This window comes from Gadus chalcogrammus, chromosome 20 (genome assembly GCF_026213295.1).
Source record: "Gadus chalcogrammus isolate NIFS_2021 chromosome 20, NIFS_Gcha_1.0, whole genome shotgun sequence".
NCBI lineage: Eukaryota > Metazoa > Chordata > Actinopteri > Gadiformes > Gadidae > Gadus > Gadus chalcogrammus.
The window spans coordinates 19,621,443-19,644,283 of NC_079431.1; the positions used below are offsets into that span (position 1 = coordinate 19,621,443).

Below are 22,841 nucleotides of genomic sequence, written 5' to 3' on the forward strand. Positions count from 1 at the left end.
GTCGAGGTGTCCCTGAGAAAGACACCTCACCTTACCTGCTTCTGATCAGCTGGCTGGGCCGCCTTTCATGGTAAGTAAGACGCTCTGGATGGAAGCGTCTAAATGTAAGGTCAATGTAAATCCATCCTATATCAGATCTGTTTTAGCAATGCAAAAGGTAACACCACACCACAATGCTACTCGCTATGGAACTCCAGCTGCCTTACTTCCAGGGACTTTGTCACCAAAACGGGTAAAAAACAAATATCACCACTCCGTATATCAGGAGTTTTTTTTAATAAACCCAGAGGGGGTGTAGGTGGGCTGACCTGAGGCCACAGGTGAAGAGGCGGGTGTGTTGGTTGTTGTCCCGGAGCAGCTGGAGGCAGAGGCCGGGGTTCTGGATGTGGCCGTCTGACAGCAGCAGCAGGTTCCTGGGCCCAGGTGAGGGAGGCAGCAGGCTGAGAGCCCTAAGGGGCCGCCACAGCTCAGTGCTGCCCCCTGTTGGTGGTGTAGCCTGTGACAAGATGGTACTGTTGTTCTAAAATGTAAACTGAGCGGTGCTGCATGATATTGGATTTTGATTGTGGAGGTTTTGTAGCGGATACATCTGCATAGATCTGTTTGGGACCCCTCTTGTGTGGTGCAACACTGGCAAAGGACTCCAAAGTGTTTTGCTTTGCATGGCATTCAGATATGGCTTTGCACTCGTTATACAGAGCTTTGAGGTGGGGAATTAAATGGGAAAATAAATTAGTCGTGTTGCCTTTTTTGGGGGCAACAATTTCAAGGCCTTCTCGACAAAGTACTTGTTTTTGGTCAACGTTGTCTTTTCTGTCACCAAAATAATTCCATTCAACTGACTTTGTTCGATACAGAGTTAAATCTTTTTTTGGAAGGTTCATTTTAAAGTTTTGTTCTACGACTAGCGGGGGCTGTCTAGGACTGCTTTGGTTGTCTTGCTGTGCATACAGATCCTGCATGTCCTTCCCTAGCAACAAACTGTATCCAAGAAACCTTTACTCTTAAAGACTTCTCATATAGATTAAGAACCCTTAACTCTTAAAGGGATACTTCACCGATTCAGAACCGGCGTTCTATCATTATAAAATTGTTATTGTAGCATATGAATGAGGGGGGCGGGAGCTCACAAACGAGGTGTAAACACAATGTCTGCCATGTTTCTTCACCACTTCTCGAGGACTAGACCGACACAAACCTCAGACCACGGCGGAAGCAAATTTGCAATGGGAAACACCCGAAGTGGATTTTGAAAATCTATTGCTGGATTCTGACATTCAGGGCTATTTGTATGAGCCAGAATACAGCCAGGAAGAATTGAGACAAATAGAGGAGGAGGCTGCTGTGGCTGTAGCTGAACAAGCCTTGCTTGTTGCCGAGGACGAGGAGCCGGAGCGCACCGGAGTGCGCTAGAGTGAACTGGTGGTGTACCTGTTTGCTCTGTTCGCCTATGGACACTAACACGGAGTCCCTGTGCTGCAGCGGATTTCAGTGATGCCAGTTTCTTCTAGAATAAATGGCTGAATCTGGTGAGGATGGGGCCATGTGTGTAACCTCTCACCCAGGCTTTACGCCTCATCTGAACAGTTGGGTATTGGATACATATTTCTGGACCCAGAAATTGAACTGGAAACGCCAGCCAAAGCCCGCCGGGAGAAACAGACGTCTGAGGATAGAGTAAGTGTTGGATTTTTTTAACACAATGGCTACAATAGTTTTGAGTCCCGGGGAACGTGACAATGTAGTTATCCGAAAGTAGCCGATGTTATTGGCAGAGCATAGGCTACGTAACGTTAGCTTGAAGCCTTGCTAATGTTGTTCTCTTTCTTTCTTAGACAGTATCGGCTTCCTGTGTTGTCCAGGCCATCAGAGCTAATTACCCAGCACCAGATGGGCAGTACCATAGCTACCAGGAGACAGTAGATGCTCAAGATGAGCTGTGACTATTTTGACTCTAGCAAACGCACCCTACACGTTTTATTTTTGTAAATAGTTGTTGTTTTTTTTCATGTTTTTTCATGAATAAAACTTAGTATAACACCCAACTGCTGTTATACTAAAGTATGCCTACTTAAGAAGATAAACACTGTACAAATGCTTGATATGCCGAGCTACTGTAATTAGCAAATGTTTTTATGCTGTACAGTAATTTACAAATGATGCGTTTGAAAATAGGAGAGCAGAAGTCTAGTCTAACTAGTCAACGTATCACAGGGATATGTTTACAGAAAGTTTGCTTGCGCTACTACTCGCGCTAGTATAATGGGTCCTTCCTCTTCTAAACGGAAACAGGCGGGCGGTGCAGCGAGCGCAATGCAATGTGGTAGTTGAAGGATTTCTTACTCTGAGAGAACACTTTCTGCCTTTTCTCGGGCTAGGATGAACCGATTATTTATTTTTTTGCACATTTATAATCCATAGAATTATTTACTTCATATAACCTTCATATCTCCACCGGCAAGGTATCCCTTTAAAGACTTCTCTAGGAGATTAAAGAACCCTTAAATCTTAAGGATTTCTCTTGTAGATTAAAGAAACCTTAACTCTTAAAAGACTTATCTTGTAGATTAGTCATGGAAGATGAGAACCGTACAAGGGTATTTATAAAATATATATATATATTAGGGATGGGCGTGAGGAATCGATTACTCGAGTACTTACTTACTCGAGTTTGCATATACACACACAAACAAAGTTTTCTGAAGCAAATGTATACATTTTCTGTCGGCGCCACTAACGCATGCCGTGGGCACAAAGCAAATGAAATGTATCCATTTCTGTGTGGCGCGTTCCGTGCCGTGTGCATGCACGCCAGAATTCAAAAAGTTAAGAAATGGCGGTTAAAGCAAAGCAAAGCGAAGAATTGAAATACTTTAAGAAATAGGAGATCATAAGGTGAAATGTAAAATATGCCAAGCGAAATCGAGCTACAAGAAAGTACTATGCGGCAACATATGCTCCTGAAACACAACGGTGAGTTCGGTAAAGCAGACCTGCAGCAACCAAGTGTGTCGGCTATTTTAACCGCCGCAAGACGCAGCTCTAATCCCGGCCCAGGTAGAGAAGATCACAACGCTGAGTATTTCCATAGTCCATTTGCTGCCGTTTTATTTGCAGCTTTAAATTATTTGCAATGGTTAGGCTACTTGTTTTTGTTTTTTTTAAACTGTTGCAGGCCTTGGTTCGACGTGATTTAAATTGTGAGACGCATATTTATTTTTGTAAGGAAAATGTGTTTGAAACGTTTGCAAAAATAAATAATGAATACTCTGATAACTCAGACTGTTTGATGGAGAATAAGCATTACATGTTTGGTTGGTAATATTGCCGTTCATCATCAAGCCTATTCCTGCTGCAGATGCGTTACATTCTAAAAATAGATTCGATTAAACGAGTACTCGATTGATCCTCGAGGAATTCCTTCGATCACTTGAGTTTGGAATTTACCACTCGTGCCCATCCCTAATATATATATATATATATATATACAGTATGTATATATGTATTATTTTATATCGCACATGCGCGTATCACGATTTCGATACGAAAACAATATATCATGCAGCCCTTCTTTTTACCTGCAAGCTTATTTCCCAGCCACACATAGCATGGCTCTTTGAAACAAAGAATGAACATTATTACATATATCCTACATATTATGCATATTTATACATTTGTTGCATTTGTTTGTAAACAAAAAATTTGACAAAGCAATGAATAAAACATGCAATGGCGATGGAGGGATAGCTCCATCGGTTGTCCCTCCCTTTCTCTGGCCTCTCTCAGCGGCTATTCTGAAGCAGTGATTGGCAGCCTGAACTCAGAGCGTATTCTGAGGCAGTGATTGGCTGCCTGAACTCAGAGGCTATTCTGAGGCAGTGATTGGCTGCTTGAACTCAGAGGCTATTCTGAGGCAGTGATTGGCTGCCTGAACTCAGAGGCTATTCTGATGCAGTGATTGGCTGCCTGAGCTCAGAGGCTATTCTGAGGCAGTGATTGGCTGCCTGAACTCAGAGGCTATTCTGAGGCAGTGATTGGCTGCCTGAACACAGAGCATATTCTGAGGCAGTGATTGGCTGCCTGAACTCAGAGGCTATTCTGAGGCAGTGATTGGCTGCCTGAACTCAGAGGATATTCTGAGGCAGTGATTGGCTGCCTGAACTCAGAGGGTATTCTGAGGCATTGATTGGCTGTAAACTCACCAGGATAAACTTCCTGGCGGGTTGGAGGACGTGGCTGAGCGGCTTGGCAGAGATGAAGAGCTCAGTTTGCTCTGATGAAGGTCAAATAAAAGGTTAACTCCGACTCAAAACAATAATTTTAATCCCAAACTACCAATCAATGAGAATTGCTAAACTTCGGATCGGATAGTGTGGACCACACCTGTCCCGAAGAACACCACGTTGACCCTGGTGCTGGGCGGCAGAGCCTTCAGAACCTCCAGGGCGATCCTTCTGGCGTTCACCGCCCCGTCCTCCACCATGGACTCAGAGGCATCCAGCAGGAGCACCACCTCGTCCACACCCCCAACCCCCACCGGGAAGTCTGGGTAGAACACCAGCATGCAGGCCTGGCAGATAGGGAGAGAGACAGAGAGAGAGGGAGAGAGACAGAGAGAGATGGAGAGAGACAGAGAGAGAGAGAGAGAGAGAGAGAGAGAGAGAGAGAGAGAGAGAGAGAGAGATGGAGAGAGACACAGAGAGAGGGAGGGAGACACAGAGAGAGGGAGGGAGACAGAGAGAGAGAGGGAGAGAGAGAGACAGGTAAACAGACAGAAAGACAGGAAAACAAACAGACAGAAAGACAAGTAACCATCACTCACCTGACTGTCCTTGTCGGGATGATTCTCCACCCACATCCTGGGGAGGTGGAGCTTAGAAAGAGTGATTGACAGCTGGAAGCCGTCAGCCCCCACCACCTCACCTGGGAGCACGTTAACTACCGCCTTACAGGCTGTTGTCTACACACACACACACACACACACACACACACAGACACCCGTCAGATGTAACAGTGCTCTGAAAGTGCATGAGGAAGTGTCAGGAGTACAAAGGCCCAACAGAGGTGAGTTTAGGCCATACCCTCCTGAGCAGAGTGACCCTACCTTGATCTGAACTCTGTGAGTGCTGCACTGCAACCTCAGGATCTCATAGGGCATCTCTACGGACATCTGCAGGCTAAACTCACTACACACACACACACACACACACACACACACACACACACACACCACACACACACACACACACACACACACACACACACACACACACACACACACACACACACACACACACACCTTCGGATTAGATGTGCGAACGTGGGAGTAACCAGAGTATGTTGAGGTTATCAGTGCTATTTAAACTATTGGTCCACCCTGTCTTGAGTCTCAACTCACCGGGAACTGGCGGCATCATTAGTCACACATGTCTTTTCCACACTGGCCTGGAGAGATACACATTACACACAGATACATTACACATATTACATATATATAAAGTACAGACAGATAAAAATAATTCATGGTTATAGCATGGCTTACATTCATTCAATTTAATTAAATTTGGAGAGAGGCCGCGGTTCAGAAAGGCATCTTCAGACAAATGCATCCAAAATGAAATTTGGCATGGGTATACTATATCTCTGCCGTCTTTGGACTTATTTCTATGTATTGATCACCATATAGTCCTACAGTCACCTGGTATATGTGTGCCAAGTTTGCAGCTTTTATCACCTCCAGCAGTTTATGTGTAGGTCTTTGGTCGTGTCGTAGCCAATGCATTAAGTCTAAATGGTCTGACCATATGGGTTGCGACTTGTGAATAGAAAGTTGTTCATCATAAGGAATGTTGCATGTGTAGCAAGTTTCATTGCACTTTCCTAGTGGTAAAAAAATCCCAAAGTCTTGGAAAGGAAGACTCTTCAGCATCCCAAGCTAAAGAATAAATGACGACGCACATGGAAAACCGCATGGAGACAGTGCGTCCAAAGCTTGGCGAGCGGAGGGTCCACACTGTACTCCAAGCCCCCGAGATGGCTCTGCACCACATACAGAGGGAGTAGCATTCATGCTTTCCAAAGAAGCACAGAGGGCCCTTATTAGCTGGGAACCCATCAACTCAAGGATCATCACAGCCAGATTCCTTACTACACACAAGAAAATAAACCTCCAGGTAGTACAATGCTACGCCCCCACGAACGATGCAGCCGATGAAAACAAGGATATCTTTTACAACCAACTATACCACATACTCCAGGCCAAGAAAGAAGGACATAATAATCCTGATGGGAGACATGAATGCCATGATAGGAGGAAACAACAAGGCTACGAATGGTAATGGGAAGACATGGACTAGGATCCATCAACGAAAATGGAGAAAGATTTGCAGCGGCTTGTGCAGACAACAACTTGGTCATCGGTGGGTCCATTTTCCCACACAAGGACATCCATAAAGCGACTTGGGTTTCTGCTGACCACAGAAAATCAGATTGACCACATCTGCATTAGCCAAAGGTTTAGGCATTCATTGCTGGATGTCAGAGTTAGAAGAGGAGCTAATGCTGGATCTGACCATCACTTGGTTACAGCAAGGATCCAGCTGAAACTGAAACGCATGACAAGGAAGAGTCAAATTCAATGTACAACAATTTCAGGATATAGGCACATCTGAACTCTACCAAGTCACATTACACAACCGGTTCCAAGCACTACAATTACTACAACAGCAGGTAGCAGAAACCCCAAGATCACTGGAGGATACGTCGAAAGGACTGAAAAGCATTTGGAAAGAGACATGCAAAGAAGTCGTAGGGAGAAGGAAAAAAAAACCACCAAACCCTGGCTATCCACCGAAACGATCGCGAAAGTGAGCAAGAGAAGGGGGAAGAAAGAGGTACTAAACAGAAGTTCAAACAAATTCTCTCAAGTACACATTAAAAACTCACAGGGGAACACTCCTCAGAACCAAGGAAGACCAACTAAAGAGGTGGACGGATAAACTGCAACCCCCCCCCAGCAAGACTGAAAGCAAGAAGGTCATCACGGCCCTGAGAGGAGGCAAGGCAGAGGGGCGGGATGAGATACCAGCCGAAGCCCTCACGGCAGACATCGAAACCTCCACCAACATGCTTCACCATCTCATGCAAATCATCTGGGAGGAAGAAAATGTCCCCGCCAGATTGGAGAGATGGCAACATTATAAAGATTCCAAAGAAAGGGGACCTCAGGGAGCGTAAAAACTACAGAGGAATAATGCTGCTTTCAACACCAGGGAAGGTGCTCAACCGCATTATACTCGAGAGACTCCAGAAGGCGGTGGATGAGAAACTGAGGGAAAACCAGGCCGGCTTCAGGAACAGTAGATCCTGTGGAGACCAAGTAGCCACCCTCAGGATTATCATCGAACAATCCATCGAATGGAACTCTCCTGTCTTAGTATTTCATAGACTTTGAAAAAGCTTTTGACAGTGTGGAATCGGGAGATGCTGTGGAAATTGATGGGGCACTATGGCATCCCACCAAAGTTCAGCATCATCAAGAATACTCACCAAGGGATGAAATGTCAAGTTCCCAAAGAAGGATGCGTATCAGAGGCCTTTGAGGTCCTGACTGGATGAAACAGGTAACCAACAACAGCCGAACCGGCATACAGTGGAGCTTGACCGAACAGCTAGAGGATCTGGATTTTGCTGATGATTTGGCACTACTTGCACACACCCAGCAACAGAAGCAGGAGAAATCACACAGACTAGAGATAACTGCAGCTTCGCTCTGGCTCAAAATCAACTCATCAAAAACCAAAGTAATGCGAATCAACAACAAGAATAACCATGGATCAAAACCAGCTAGAGGGTGTAACCAGTTTCACATACCTTGAGTGTAATTAATATAGAAGGAGGATCAGAGGAGGATGCCAAAGCCAGAATTGGGAAAGCAAGGACAACATTTAACATCTTAAATAAAATCTGGAAAACAAAAAACACACTCAAGACCAAACTAAAAGTCTTCAACTCAAATGTCAAATCCACTCTAATTTACGGATCCGAAACCTGGAGGACAACCACCAACATACTCAACAAACTACAGACATTCAGCAACCGCTGTCTACGATGCCTTGTGGGAATCTACTGGCCCAACACCATCTCAAATGCCAACCTTTGTGAACTCACCAAACAAGAACCAATAGAGACCCAAATCAGGAGGAGAAAATAGAAATGGATAGGCCATACACTCAGAAGAAAAAATCAATAAATTACAAAGCAGGCCCTAACATGGAACCCGCAAGGAAAGAGAAAGAGGGGAAGACCTAGAGCCAACTGGAGAAGAACCACAGAGCAGGAGATGAAGACGAAAGGGCTGACATGGCAACAACTGGATCGGAAGGCACAAGACCGAAAAGGAAGGAGGGGTTCCATCGATGGCCTATGTTCCCTAGGGAACTTAGGCCATCGATGGAAGGCCTAACTAACTAACTAACTTTGATTCTCATTTTACGAGTTCTACAATCCTGCCATATTTTAAAACTTTTGAGCCGAAAAATTCAGGAATAAAATAATAATACTAACGATTACAATAGGGTTCCTACGTTTTTGTTTGGACCCCTAGTAACGCTACTTACAAACTTGCATACATGCACGCACCCACGCACACAAACGCACAACCATTCCCGTACACAAGCACACATACATCAAGTGTTCCTGTCCTCTCTCTTTACCTGCGTGGTCTGGTTGAGTGCCGCACTCTGTTGCCATGGCGCCACGCTACCAGGAAGCGAGAAGAGGACACAGCCGTCCCTGACGATGAGCTCGGAGACGAAGGTGACCTTGATGAGGACGGTGGCCCCAGGGGGCAGGTTCCCCACGCTGATGGTGAACACATCCTGGGGATGACATCACCAACATCAGAGAGCAGAGCATTGAGGGGCTGTTTTTTGTTAGTGATCATGTGACTCCCTGTGTGGGGTCCTGACTGGCTTCTGGAATAGACTGGACCTGGAATGGATTTGTTTGTCTGGGGAATTAGTTGCAAATTTTCTTCATAACGTGCCACTTTGGATGATCAATCCAAAACCAAATAATTGTAGACTTCAGATCAACTGTGTTCTTCTTCATAAGTTTACTATTAAGTTTGAGTAAATAGTTCAATGAAAGCCTTCCTCTTGCTCTCTACCCCCACCCTGTGGCTCCCTGAGGCCAACACGCCCCGCTTAAAGTCTGGGCAGAGCTTCTCCTTCCTGTCTGAAGAGAGATCCCCTTGAGCTGCTCTAGTGATCCACTAATAAAAGGTCATCAGGTCTCATCATGTCCTCTGGGCCCCAGGGCAGGCAGGGTTGGTGTGATGGGGTGCGGTTGCTGTGCGTTACCGGGGCGTCCTGGTCCATGAGGTAGGCTCCGTCTCCTTGCTGTATGGCTTGCTTGTACTCCTTCCGGGCCTGCTCTTTCTCCTTCACCTGGGATTGAAACATTCACAAAACACCACAACATAGCCACTTTAATTCTGTTTTAAAAAATACCAACCCAATAATACTTAAATGTACTTACTAAAATATAGTAAGTACACTTAGGAGTATGCTCATGAGTATGCTTTTAAGCCTGAGGTTTTTGGATGACTTCTCTAATTTAGTTTTTTTTCTATTCTAGTCATCACATGTAATCCTATTCCATCTTGACAGACAGTCACACAGAAAGGCAGATCAGCAATGTTGGGAGGGAACGTTACTTTCAAAAAATAATTATCTATAATAAAAGTAACTAGTTATCAGGGAAAGTAACTATTTGGGTTACTGTAAAAAAAAGAAAGTTGCTATATGTCAAAGAATTTGGAATTTTCAGAGCAGCTTTTACTTGGCCTTAATGTATTAAATGGTTGAACTGCCCATTCAAGGCCCTGATATACTTCCAACTGAATTTTAATTTACTTAGTTGCAAAGGCTGTGGAACATCTGCCTAATACTGCAGTAAATGGCAACTTTTCATCGGGTTGCTCTGGACTCGCCATTTCTGCTGCTTCACAGAATCTGTTTGGTGTGTGCATGTGCGTGTGTGTGGCGCGCGTGTCCTGGCTTGTGTGTAAAAACACTGGCTCAGATTGGCTACCATGAAACATGACACTGCCTTAGCCAATCATAATCGCTTATCTCATTGTTAACCCACCCGGTCTCCTCACTAGCAGTTTTTGTTTGAAGCCAGGGGTGCGTTCGGATTATGCAGTTTATTCAATCAATTCATAGTAACGCACCGCATTTAACGTACAGTAACGGTAACGGCGTCGTAACAACGGAAACAGTAATTAGTAAGATAACCTCGTTACTGAAAAAATAACAGCGCTATTACAAACACTGCAGATCAGACAGAGATGCTGTAGATACTAGATGGATGGATAAACAGATAGATACAGTACTTTATTCATCTCAGAGGCAGACTGCAGACTTAAACATGAGCACAAGGGCACAAAAGTTACATACGTAACCCTCGTTCTATTTCATTCCCAGAGGCAGTGCTTAACACTGGATGACTATTACCAACGTAGTCACGAGGAATCCTGTACCCACCTATTAGGAAGGGCCTGAGGGTGCCTGAAAAACAGCTGCAGCCACTGCGTGGTGAGCAGCAACATTGACCCTGTAAAATCGGGCAAAGGTGCACGCTGAAGTCCAGGAGGCCGCTGCACAAATCTCACTTGGAGGCACTCCTCGTAGTGCTGCCCAGGAGGTGGAGACACTCCTGGTGGAATGGCCTCTGATGTTAAGAGGCAAAGGCAGTCCTCTGGACTTGTATGCCTCCTCAATTACCTCCACCACTCACTTGGAAAGCCTCTGTCTGGACAGCGCTTGCCCCTTCCTCAGGCCCCCGTAGCAGACAAGCAGGCCATCAGAGTGGCGAAAACCAGCAGTTTCCTGTATGTAACATCTCAAGGCTTCCACCGGGCAGAGTAGTTCTGCTGAACTAGCTTCCTCATCCGGTGGGTGTGGCCATAAGCTGCTAGCTCTATGACCTGATTATAGTGGGCCGAAGGCAGTCTCTTTGGAAAAAAAGATGGGTTAGTCCACAGTGCCACCCTTGTGCCGTCTGAGTTCCAGCGTATGCACTCTTCACTCACTGACAACGCATGAAGCTCACTCACACGCTTGGCTGACGCGATCGCTAGAAGAAAGGCAACCTTTGCCTGATCCAGGTGCTCAAACGGGGAGAGACGGAGGGCTCCAAGTACCAGAGGTAGGTCCCATGAGGGAACCTTGACAGCCCCTGGGGGGTTCCTCCGCTGGGCTCCTTTAAGAAATCGGGTCACCAAAGAATGAGACCCCACCGTCTGGCTATCAACCTTAATGTGCCTGGATGAAATTGCAGCCACATAGACCCTTAAAGTGGATCCTTCCCAGTAAGGACTGCAAAAAACTCAGTATCATTGGCACTGTGGAACACTCCGGTACCTCTTTCTGAGCCTCACACCACTTTGCAAATATCTTCCACCTGTTAGCATAAAGTGCCCTGGTGGAGGGAGCTCTTGAGTCTATGATGGTTTGAACTACCTCCTGGTCACATTCCATTATAAGTGGATCAGGCCCCTCAAGGGCCAAACCCATAGCTGCAGGCACCCTGGTCTGGGGTGCCAGACGTGGCCCCCCAGCTGTGAGAGCAGGTCCCGCCTCTTCGGCAGGCACCATGGATCTCCATCCAGCAGCCTGTACATTACTGGAAAAGGTCTCCCTGGCCAGTTTGGGGCAACCAGCAGGAGTCTCTGGTTCCCCTTCTGAACTCTGTGTAGAGTTAACCCTATCAGTGGAAATGGCGGGAAGGCCTAAAGGAGCTGACGTGGCCATGGATGTGCCAAGGCATCCTGTCCCATCGGACTCGTCTCTGACAGAGAGAACCAGAGAGGGCAATGTGTTGTGGACTCTAAAGCAAACAGGTCCACCTCTGCTGTGCCATATTTGCTCCATTTTGCCTCTACTACCTCTGGGTGGAGCCGCCACTCCCCCGACGGAGGTTTCTGGTGTGAAAGAAAGTTGCCACCGTGTTTTGTGGCCCTGGAATGTACATAGCCCTGAGGCTGGAAAAGTAAGGGGGAGCCCATACAAGTAGTTGCTGTGCAACCTGTAATGACTGAGCCGACCTTGTGCCCCCTTTGTTGTTCAAATTGTAGACAGCTTACTTGTTGTCGCATCGTACCAGAACATGTCTGCCCCTCAAATATGGCAGGAATTTGCGGTGCGTTAAATAAATAGCAGGGAGCTCGAGCACATTTATTTGCCATGTCCTGTGCTGCACACTCCAGAGCCCTCTCACCGCCCTGTGCTGCCACACTGCCCCCCAGCCAGAGAGCGAAGCATAGGTCACTACCACCTGGCGGCATGAGGGGATCGAACCCAGTGTGACACCTTTGGCAAGAAATGCCCTGCGTCTCCAGGGTTGTAATGCCAGGAGGCATTTACTGGACACCCTGACTTTCCTGGATCCGTGCAACCTTGGATCTAAGTGGAGGCCATTGGTCCAAACTTGGAACCGCCGCAAGTGGAGGAGGCCCAGTGACACTATTGACGTTACTGACGTCAACATTCCCAACAGCCTGAGAAAGAGTCCTCCCGAAAATGCAGGAGGATCTGGGGCATGGCCTCTGCGCCGCGGAGACGGGAAGGGAAGCATTTGGATGGAGTCCAGGGTTGTGCCAAGGAACAGTACCTGTTGGCTGGGAATTAGACAACTTTTGCCATAGTTGACTGTAAGACCCAACCTTTCCACAAGGCCTAGGAGGGCTGTGGTGTCCTGCTCTGCCCGTTCCCGGGTTGGAGCGCAAATAAGCCAATCGTCGCGATAAGGGAGGATTTGCATTCCGGTGACTTGCATTGGTGCGAGCGCTGCCCGCATGCACCTTGTGAAGATCCGTGGGGCTAGTGATAACCCAAATGGGAGGACCCTGTACTGGTAAGCCCGCCCTTCGAATGCGAAGCGCAGGTATGGCATGTGATGTGGTGCTATCGGGACGTGAAAATAAGCATCCTTTAAATCTATTGAGCTGAACCAGCTTTGCCGTGCGAAGGCCTGGAGCACTTCTGCTGTCTTTAGCATTTGAAAAGGCAATACTTTCAGAAAACTGTTCAGCCCTCGTAAGTCCAGTATAGGGCGAAACCCACCCTCTTTTTTTGGAACTAAAAAATACACTGAGTAAAACCCTCCTTGCTGTGTCTGAGGATCTACGATCTCGATGGCCTTCTTCTCCAGGAGGGTGGATACCTCCTGGCTGAGGGCCTGTCGCCTTGTGAGATCGCTGACTGTAGTCAGTCTGATCCCCCTGAAAACTGGGGGCCGGTGTCGGAATTGGAGATTGTACCCCTGGGAAAGCGTGGCCACCACCCAAGGGTCTGTAGTGCAACTTCCCCAGCAGATGAGGACAGTGCTGCTGGGCGAAGCGCCCGACGCCCAGCCCTGAGCCGTCAGTACCTGCCCCCACGTCCTCTTGGGGGCAGTGATGATGATCCCCATCCCTCTGTAGGGATGGGGATCATTAATATTTATTGATATCGATACCATTTTCGATACTCCTTAACGATCCGAGTCTTTATCGATACCACTATCGATACTTTTCTATTAATTAGTGGAAATACGACGTGTTTTTAGTGATGAGGAAAATATTTAGGAAATAAATAATTGTATTTTAAATTGAACATGTAATTCTTAATACTTTTGACATCAGTAGTTTTAATTATATATACTAAAATGATTAGAGCACTATAGGCTACAATTTTGTTAGCAATACAGAAACATGAGTAATACAGTATTACTCATGTTTCTCACCAAAAGCTCAATTTACCGTTTCTCTATGTTACGTTTGAACGCATCATGATAACCGTTGTTTTACTGAGCCAACCTCAACACATCATCACGCACCACGTCTGAAACTTTATTTCATTTTAAGATAACTAGCTTGTATACTACCGATTACAACACCGATTTCACAATTACTTTCACGATTACTATTTTTAACTGACGGGACTATAGCGACAATGTCTGTGTGTGCGATTACCGTTCGTACTTTGAGTGGATGATTAAGACAGGCCCGTCTGTGGTGCGACAGGAGACAGGAGGAGTCTTTTCAATTCGGAGACAGTCGAAGGTACTGCATTTGGCCTTTATTTGATGCACAATGCTAATGTACTTTAGGGTTAGGGTTAGGGTTAAGTACTTCCGCTCAATTTGAATTTCCCTTCAGTACTAGGTCTGGACCTGCTGTATGTAATTTGGTTTTCTGGCGCCGCCACAGCGGCGCCCAATCAGCGAACAGAGGGCGTGTCTGAGAACAATGACGATAAAGTCGTGCGCCAGTTTGAGTTGTTGTTGTAGGTAGGTAGTTGATTTACAATGTGCAATTTTTCCCTGATAAAATAAATTCGACAAAACCTGCAGCTGTCGTTGACGGACATTTTCGTGCAGACACGCAAGGTGTTTGGTTTGTGTACAACCTGCGCGTGATTCCCGGCGCATGACATACGTCACAACCAAACGTTAGCGATTGGTTATGGCAGATCCAGAGTGGCACTGGGCAGATCCAATCATTTTAAACTTCAACAGACACCCGCCTTCAAGTGAGTTAACGTTTGTCAATTGATTAGGTCCAGACTCTCTGTACAAATGAAATGAAATGAAATGAAGTGAAGTACGAGAGTCTGGTAGAACCAGGCTAAATGTACTTGGCCATTGAGGTTGTGTTCCCCCCTTTACAATAAATGATTTTCACCCTTTTCGCCCGTACAGCCATCCTCGCGAGCAAAGTTAACCGCCAGACTTCACTTGTTTCACTTGTAATACATGTTTGCCGTGACGCAACTCGAGGGACACAACATTACGTTACAGGACAGATTTTTTTATAAATGAGCGACGGGACTCAATAGTGGTATCGATTAGCCCAAACGTTAATGATTTTCGGGTTTTGAAAAAAGTGGAACCGGGTCCTTGATAGAACCGGGTTTCGATCCCCATCCCTACCCCTCTGTGCCTGGGGTGCAGGCCTTGTGGGAGCCCGACGGGTTTGATAGGGTCGCTCAGGAGCTGGTGAGGTCCTGGGATAACCACTAGGACGCGCTGGCGGCAGAGGACGATTGGTCCCATAACCTTTTGGAGGCTGCTGTCTCGGTAGAGATGTAGCTCCCCGAAGACTAGCAAACTGCTGCCGTGTCTGGTAAGCCTGGATCCCACGATCCAAGGCCTGTTGTGCTGCTGGCCCAAACAGCTCTCCCGGAAATACTGGGAGAGCGCGGAGGGTTCTCCGGCATGGCTCTGATAATAGGGACTGGGCCAGCCATACCTGGAAGCGAGCCAGCTTAAGCGACGACATCAGCCTACCAAGCTCTCTGGTGATAAAGGCAAATGCCTGCAAAGACGTGTCACTTAGACTGTGCTGAAGTATCGGCACTGGATGATTGCAAGGACTTAGACAGGGTCAGTATTAGGGGTGCAACGGATCATCATTGATCCGTGATCCGTTCGGATCATCTATTTCGGTTCGGCACACGCATGATCCGCGGATTGATTTATGAAAAAAAAAATTGCGCATGTTCAGTCCACACACAGCCGTAACCATTCCTGCTAGTTCCAGGGACAGAGCTACTTAACACGCTCTGGGTAAAAGTCCGCAACAGTTCCCTTTTCAATAAGCAAACAGTCCTATGGCTCGTTGTGATTTATTGTCCTCAGCGTACAACATGAAGAACAGTGGGCATGGAAAATAAAAGTAGGCTAGACTTCGGTGACTACTGTAACGATAACTGCTGCCTCCAGTGCTACGTCTGTTTCCATACTCGCGCTGCCACACAAACCTGTCGCCTAGGTTACCACACAGACGTAACACGTAGCTGACATAGCTATTGCCAACATAAAGAAAAACACATCGAGCATGGCCACGCATTTACAGCGACATCACCCCGGTGTTTCACTGACAGGAGTGAAACCGAAAGCGGCTCAACAACCGCTCATCACCGCGGCATTTAAGCAGCCCCTTCTTCCACAATCAGACCGGGCTATAGCAATCACAAACGCTATTTTTTTTTTTTTTTTGCTGATCCGAAAAATGATCCGATCCGTGACTCTTGATCCGAGGAACGATCCGAACCGTGAGTTTTTTGATCCGTTGCACCCCTAGTCAGTATCAAATGGGACAAGGAGTTCCCGATACGGCCCATATGTGCCGCTGTGTCATAGCACCTCGTTAATAGGTCATCAGTGATGCGACACTGTGGCCTGGGACAGCGAGCATTCGGCCTCAACACCTCCTCTGGTGCCTCAATGAGGGAGGCAATGGTCGGCTCTATGGCTGGAATTCGGTCAAGTCCATGCTTGCTGGAATTCTGCATTGAAGCCAAGGCCCTGCTGTCATTGGTGTGATGAGGTAGAGATCTGGGGTCTGGCCAGCATCTGTGAAGCTCCTCAATATATGGTTGGGAGGGAGGGACAGAAGAAGTATCGTGTGGCGGGATACGCCTAAAGAAATCACTAGCTGGAGCAATTGCTGCTGGAGCCTCATCCAACCGTAAGCGTGCCAGTGCCAGTCGGACCACTGGCTTAACCATGGCCGGGGAAGCTTCTGAGCCTGCCCTAGACCCACTCCCTACATGCTGGGAGCCGTCTTCAAAAGCCTGGGTAGAAGCCTTTACCTCGCCCTGTAACGGCCTGTCCTCATAGAACTGGCTACAGGAAGCCCTCGTAGAGAGGGCTTGTCCGTCCCATTCTGGTGTAGTTGGAGCCTCAACCTGAGGGATTGACCCCTGGGTTGACGCTAACCTAACTGACTGAGGGTTAAAGAGCAAAATCTTAATCTCAGCGAACTCTGACACTAGCTTGTCTACTTTGGCAGCATAACCGTCAGCCTTCCTAGCCTTCTTCCTGGACGGGGCAGCCCTGGGTGGGGAGCATACTCGTACCATTGGTTCTCTTCGAGGCGGGGGAAGCTCGCCTTCAACCTGAGGTCCTTCCAACTCGGCTAGTCTTGCCACTTTCAGCCCAGGTGGCATGAAACTACAATTTATACAGTGATTGTCGGACAGCTCCTCCCTCAGGTGGACCACACCGAGGCATTCATCATGTCCATCTAGGGCTAGCAGTGGAGCCATGCAAGTGCGCCAACCATGTGAGCCTAACATTTTGGGCGAATTAAGCTATCCAAAATAGTATTTTTCCAGAGTAAAAAGACTATTAACATAGTTACTACTGAGCGAAAGCACCCGACAGTAATAATTCAACAAAAGGGCAGCAACTGCTCAACGTAAAACTAAAACAGTGTTTTGTTTTTTTCTTTCAAATTTTTTCTTATTTACCCACTAGCCTTAACCATAATCTGGTCGTAAATTCCAAACAATGGAGTACACGCTTCAACAAGCGAAAACAATCGTCAGGGAGCCTTTAATTAACTGAAACAAAAGTTGCCACAAAAGGCAGCAAACGCCGGTAATGGCAATCTCCGATGCAGCGAGGCAAACAAAACAAGACGTAAGCTTAAGCGGTTGCCGAAAACAGGATCCCCTTATCTTACTTAACTTTAAAGCTAACACAGAGAGAATACTTACCTTAGCAGCCGCTACAGCTGGTGAAGATGCTGTGTCAGCTTATCGTTAATGTGAGCCGAGCTCACCGGAGAAAACACCGGTATGCGGCGTTCATAACATAGCAGTGCGTGACTAATCGCAGCCCTTGGAGGACGAATCCGTGGCTCCAACCATGCGGTTGCAGGGCTACCAGCAAAGAGTCACCGGCTAATATTGCTTTTATTCAAGCTTAATCCGTACTCTAAACCTGTATTCGCTACTGCGAGAAGATACAAGGGACATCTTGGAGAGTGACGTGGGCTTATATAGACGGGTGGCCCGACGTCATCCCCGGTCACATGTGACTTTTTTGATATTAAATACTCGACCTGCGTATGCGCGATGGATAACATCCAGTGTTATGCACTGCCTATGGCGGTCAGTAAGAATGAAATAAATAAAAATAGAAATAGAACAGCCGTACCTGTCCCACCACGTGCTTCCCGTTGATGAAGGCCTCGAAGCCACACACCGCCGCGCGCTCCTCCAATGGGAACACGTACTTGGCCTCGATGGGAACACTGCTCTGATTGGTGTATTTCTGGAAGATGATCACCTGACAGCCAAAAGAGACACGGTTGTGTTTCGATCGGAGCATGTTTGCAAATAAAAGAAACTGAAATTATATTGTTATCGGATCAACAGCAAAGCATTTGTGCGTTCAAATGCGTTCTCAGTGGAGTCTTGTGATTGGTTGATTGCTCCACATGAAAGCGACTCACTTCAGACACTCCTAATTATAATTTTTTTGTCCTGACTCTCGTGGCAATATGACTGCTTTCATTACAACATAGAGTACTGTGATCGTAGGGTTATTATAGATCTGCTGTTCCATGGGTGGTCTCTGGTACCCGAGCGAGCAGGTCCATCAGCTTGCACTTCACATGGACTGCCTGCAGGGGGAGCTGTTGGCCCGAGGCGTCCTGCAGCCCAGCCCTGACATCATCCAGTGGGTTCTTCTTACTCTCCAACTCCATCACCTCTAGGTGAAACTCTGAACAGACAGGCAGCAAATCATCTTATTATCCAATCCGGACACAACACACACACAAAGATCAAATTTCAAAATCTTGTGGATGAACTTGTGCATAGCTTAGTGGTAACAATTTTTTAAGCATGGTGGTTGATGGGTGTTGTTTGTTACCATGGTGAGTGCTGAGGTGTGTTGTTACCATGGTGAGTACTGTGGTGTTTTGTTACCATGGTGAGTGCTGAGGTGTTTTGTTACCATGGTGAGTGCTGAGATGTACTGTACCATGGTGAGTGCTGAGGTGTACTGTTATCATGGTGAGTGCTGAGGTGTACTGATACCATGGTGAGTGCTGAGGTGTATCTTTAAGGTGTGCGGTTACCACGGAAACCCCTGTATGTAGTTACCTTGGCAGGTGTCGTATAGAGCCGGTGATAAGGAGGTCTCAATGGAAGGGGTGAACTCTCGGAGCCGGTCCTCCTCTACAGTGAACTGGACCACGTACCTGAGCATCACCTGCCCAGTGCTGTACACCACGTACTCGTCATCCTGCAGAACATCATCCCACACAGTTACTGTAGCTGACACATCCGCGCACACACACATTCGTAAACACACACTCACAAATGCCCATTGCCCACACACGCACGCATGCCCGCACACACACAACGTACCACAAACTGGGAGTGGTTGGCGGGGGTGTGTCGGAGCCCATGGAGACTGTGGTAGGTGTCGGGGGGCTGGGTCAGACGGGTGTGCTTCTTCCTGACCTCCAGGCAGCGCCCCAGAGCCACGTCACACACCAGGACCAGCCTGGAGCCGCTGGCCTCGCTGGGCTTGGAGTACTTCAGACTGGTGCTGTCGGGGCACCACATGAAATGCACACAGGGACTTTACAAAGATACTAACACACACTCTTTCTTTGGTGTTGAGACATGGCAGGTATGTCTATGTACCAACCTTCAAACACCGGGCCATTCAGTGCTTTACAAAGGCAGCAGTAACATTTTAAAGACAATAAAAGGCAATAGAGAAGAAGTTATTGATGGATTAACTAAAAAGGCTCAATCTATGAATGAATAATATAATTGTAAAAGGTCCCATGGCATTCCACCAGGTGTGGTGTGATTAGCCGTTACAAGCCGTTTTGGAAATCTGCTTCTTATGACATCAAAGGTGGGCGTGTCCACCTAGATGTGTGACGGATAGATGAGCAACGCTTGCTACAGTCGACTGGGTAGGCTGGTAGACTGATCTATCCAGCACACATCTAGGTGGACATGCCCACCTGTGATGTCATAAGGGGCAGATTTTCAAAAGGGCTTGTAGCAGCTGTTCACACCACACCTGGTGGCATGCCATGGGACCTTTAAACATTATTACAATTATTTTCATACTTTTATGTTAAACTGCTCGGGAGATAGCACCCTTTAATGGAAATAAATTGTATTATGACTGTGTGCAGAAGACATACGGGAGTGGTGCATTGTGGGTGGTGCTCACCGCATGGAGTCGGTGAAGTAGATTCCACTGCCGAGGTTCCCGATGTCCGTCCGCTCTATTCCATGATCCTCTGATCCAACACATGGAAGAAGCAGACCACTACACACCACATATCAATCAAACGTACGGATTAAGGAACATGGATACGATTGCTTCCTAGTTGAATGGAATTTACTTTATTAAAATCATGTCTGTGATGCCAGACATAAGTAGCTATCTGTTTGCGTATATGTATCTGTGCTTGAGTGGGGGGATGTGTGTCTGTGTGTGAGTGTATATGTGCGTTTTTGTGCATGTGATCTCACCGAGACAGTATTCCCATAAAGTTGCTTGGTGCCGAGGAATGAAGGAGGGGCTTAATATTGCCAACCTCTTTCTTGAACATCTGTTGGTCCTCCCACCGACTGACACGCAGAACCTGCAGTACTTTCACCTTCCTACACAGAGAGAGAGAGAGAGAGAGAGAGAGAGAGAGAGAGAGAGAGAGAGAGAGAGAGAGAGAGAGAGAGAGAGAGAGAGAGAGAGAGAGAGAGAGAGAGAGAGAGAAAATAAATCATCTCAGATAAACAACGTGATTGGTCACAGCTTCTCTGCTTTTAAGGTCGCTATTGCAAACCATCTAGCTAGCAGACATATAATAACAATTCAACAAATCAACCAAAAAAATCCCCTACAATATCTAGCACAGATGAAAAAACCTTGTGCAAAGCCTGCCAGCCGCTCCTTATATACAGGAATGTGAACAGAAACAGAACAAAGTACACATGTTGAACCAATACTTGTCTGACAGCCGGGCCACAACCCTCCGGAACTCTGGTGTTTCCGGGGGAACCACTTCGATGCCACACCTCAGGGAGCGGTACTTCCCCACACTGAGGGACACGGGCGACCTCAGGTTCATCTCGCTGACGTTGAGCATGTCTCGGATCAGCTGCACACACACAAGATCCTCCATTCAGAACTCTGCTGGGCTCAACTCTTAACTTAATAATAAGTAATAGCTAATAAAAAAATAGCAAGTAATAAATGTGATAGCTTGTGCGTGTGTGTCTAGATGTATATATCTGTGTGTGTGTCACCTGGCATAGGTCCAGTTTCAGGGAGAGGTGGCGGGCGGTGGGGACAGGGGGGGCAGTCTCCCGGTGGGGCAGCAGGGCGTAGAGCTCCATGAGAGCAGTGGAAGCGTCCGCCTGGCGGCCCTCCTTCAGCAGCCTCTGGGCCTGCAGCAGGTGGCCCTCCGCCCTGCTCACCTGGACACACACAGCGGCCATAGACCCTCTTTACCTCTGTGAAACACAGCTAACAAGGCTAACACAGCTCACACAGCTAACAAGGCTAAAACAGCAAACACAGCAAACTCAGCTATCTTGGCTAACTCAGCTAACTTGGCTCACAAAGCTAACTTAGCTCACTCGGCTAACTCAGCTAACTCGGCTAACACAGCTAACACAGCTAACAAAGCAAACTCAGCTAACTCAGCTAGCACAACTAACTCAGCTAGCACAGCTACCACATCTAACTCAGCTAACACAGCTAAAACAGCTTAACCCAACCACACAGGGAATCGCAAAAATAACTAAACTTGTGACAATCTGGGGACTTCGATAAGAACTGACTAACTAGCTAACTGACTAACTATCTAGCTAACTTGACAAGTAACAGACTGACGGACTTACTACTTAACAGACTGACTGAGAGTCTGACAGGTGAGCTTAAGGCATGCATGCTTCATGAGTTGGTGAGGACAAAGTTATGTGATTGCAGTTAAAAGGAATCCCATCGCTAAACTTATTCTACAGCACTTTCGAGATTTTGTAACCTGGCAAAATCTACTTATTTTGAATAATGATCCCTTCTTAATAAACCAACTCACTAACAGACTGACTTAATAACAAACCAACAAACTGATGGACTGACAGACAGACAGACAGAAAGACTGACCAAATGTAAAATGTGGGAATAACGCTTTGGTCGCATGACACACAGCCTTACGTCGTTGAGGCTGAGGTCGGTGACCGGGACACTGAGGATGTTGTCGAGGCAACCAAGGGCTTCGGCCCAGAGCAGCTCCACAAACACCCCCACTTCCTGTGGCAGACTTCCTGTGTTCAGTCTCTCCTCCAGCAACAGCTGCCAACGCCAAGGAGCAAACACCAGTCCAATCAAATCAGGTCAACTTTATTCCCCAACACACACACACACACAACAGAGCATGGCTTCTTCTTTTTGCGATCAACTCACTGTGATGTAGTGATTGTGTAGAGGGATTGTGTCGTGAATGTTATAATATACTGTAGTCAATGTAATAACCGTAGTGTACTGAATGTAATTATTTAATGTACTGTAGTGAATGTTAGAACCCTACTGAATGTTAATAACTGTACTGCAGTGCATGTTAATGTGTGATGTGCTATAGTGAATGTAACGCTGGGTGTAGTGAATGTGTGTGTGTGTGTGTGTGTGTGTGTGTGTGTGTGTGTGTGTGTGTGTGTGTGTGTGTGTGTGTGTGTGTGTGTGTGTGTGTGTGTGTGTGTGTGTGTGTGCGCCGCGTCCGTGTGTCTTACCAGCCTCAGGGCTGCGGAGCCCAGCTCCTCCGGGGCGTCCACAGGGAGGAGGAGCTGGGGCTGGAGCCCCTCGGCCTGCAGTTCCTCCCTCAGGGACAGGTACGTGTACACAGCCTCCGTGGAGATCCTGGGGAAGGCCAGCCACTGGATCACCCGGCCAGTCGCCTGTCAGCAGGGCTCAGCGGGTTAGAGCGGGTGCACAGCTAACACGGCTAACTCAGCTAACACATCTCA

The 22,841-nt window shown here is 47.1% G+C and overlaps 1 protein-coding gene across 1 annotated transcript in view; it reads right to left on the reverse strand.

Moving 5' to 3' along the window:
• Nucleotides 1-22,841, reverse strand: part of parp4 (poly (ADP-ribose) polymerase family, member 4) — a 41,361-nt gene that overhangs the window by 12,584 nt on the left and 5,936 nt on the right. Inside the window, exons 7-24 of the mRNA XM_056579148.1 lie at nucleotides 22,608-22,772; nucleotides 22,036-22,173; nucleotides 21,123-21,293; nucleotides 20,823-20,974; nucleotides 20,349-20,480; nucleotides 20,044-20,142; nucleotides 19,215-19,398; nucleotides 18,948-19,089; nucleotides 18,422-18,564; nucleotides 17,995-18,126; nucleotides 9,363-9,449; nucleotides 8,715-8,879; nucleotides 5,399-5,445; nucleotides 5,105-5,186; nucleotides 4,823-4,960; nucleotides 4,384-4,570; nucleotides 4,203-4,273; nucleotides 309-496 (exon numbers count right to left, since the gene is read on the reverse strand). Coding sequence (XP_056435123.1) covers nucleotides 309-496; nucleotides 4,203-4,273; nucleotides 4,384-4,570; nucleotides 4,823-4,960; nucleotides 5,105-5,186; nucleotides 5,399-5,445; nucleotides 8,715-8,879; nucleotides 9,363-9,449; nucleotides 17,995-18,126; nucleotides 18,422-18,564; nucleotides 18,948-19,089; nucleotides 19,215-19,398; nucleotides 20,044-20,142; nucleotides 20,349-20,480; nucleotides 20,823-20,974; nucleotides 21,123-21,293; nucleotides 22,036-22,173; nucleotides 22,608-22,772 — 2,423 coding nt within the window. The remainder of the gene's footprint in view (nucleotides 1-308; nucleotides 497-4,202; nucleotides 4,274-4,383; nucleotides 4,571-4,822; nucleotides 4,961-5,104; nucleotides 5,187-5,398; nucleotides 5,446-8,714; nucleotides 8,880-9,362; nucleotides 9,450-17,994; nucleotides 18,127-18,421; nucleotides 18,565-18,947; nucleotides 19,090-19,214; nucleotides 19,399-20,043; nucleotides 20,143-20,348; nucleotides 20,481-20,822; nucleotides 20,975-21,122; nucleotides 21,294-22,035; nucleotides 22,174-22,607; nucleotides 22,773-22,841) is intronic.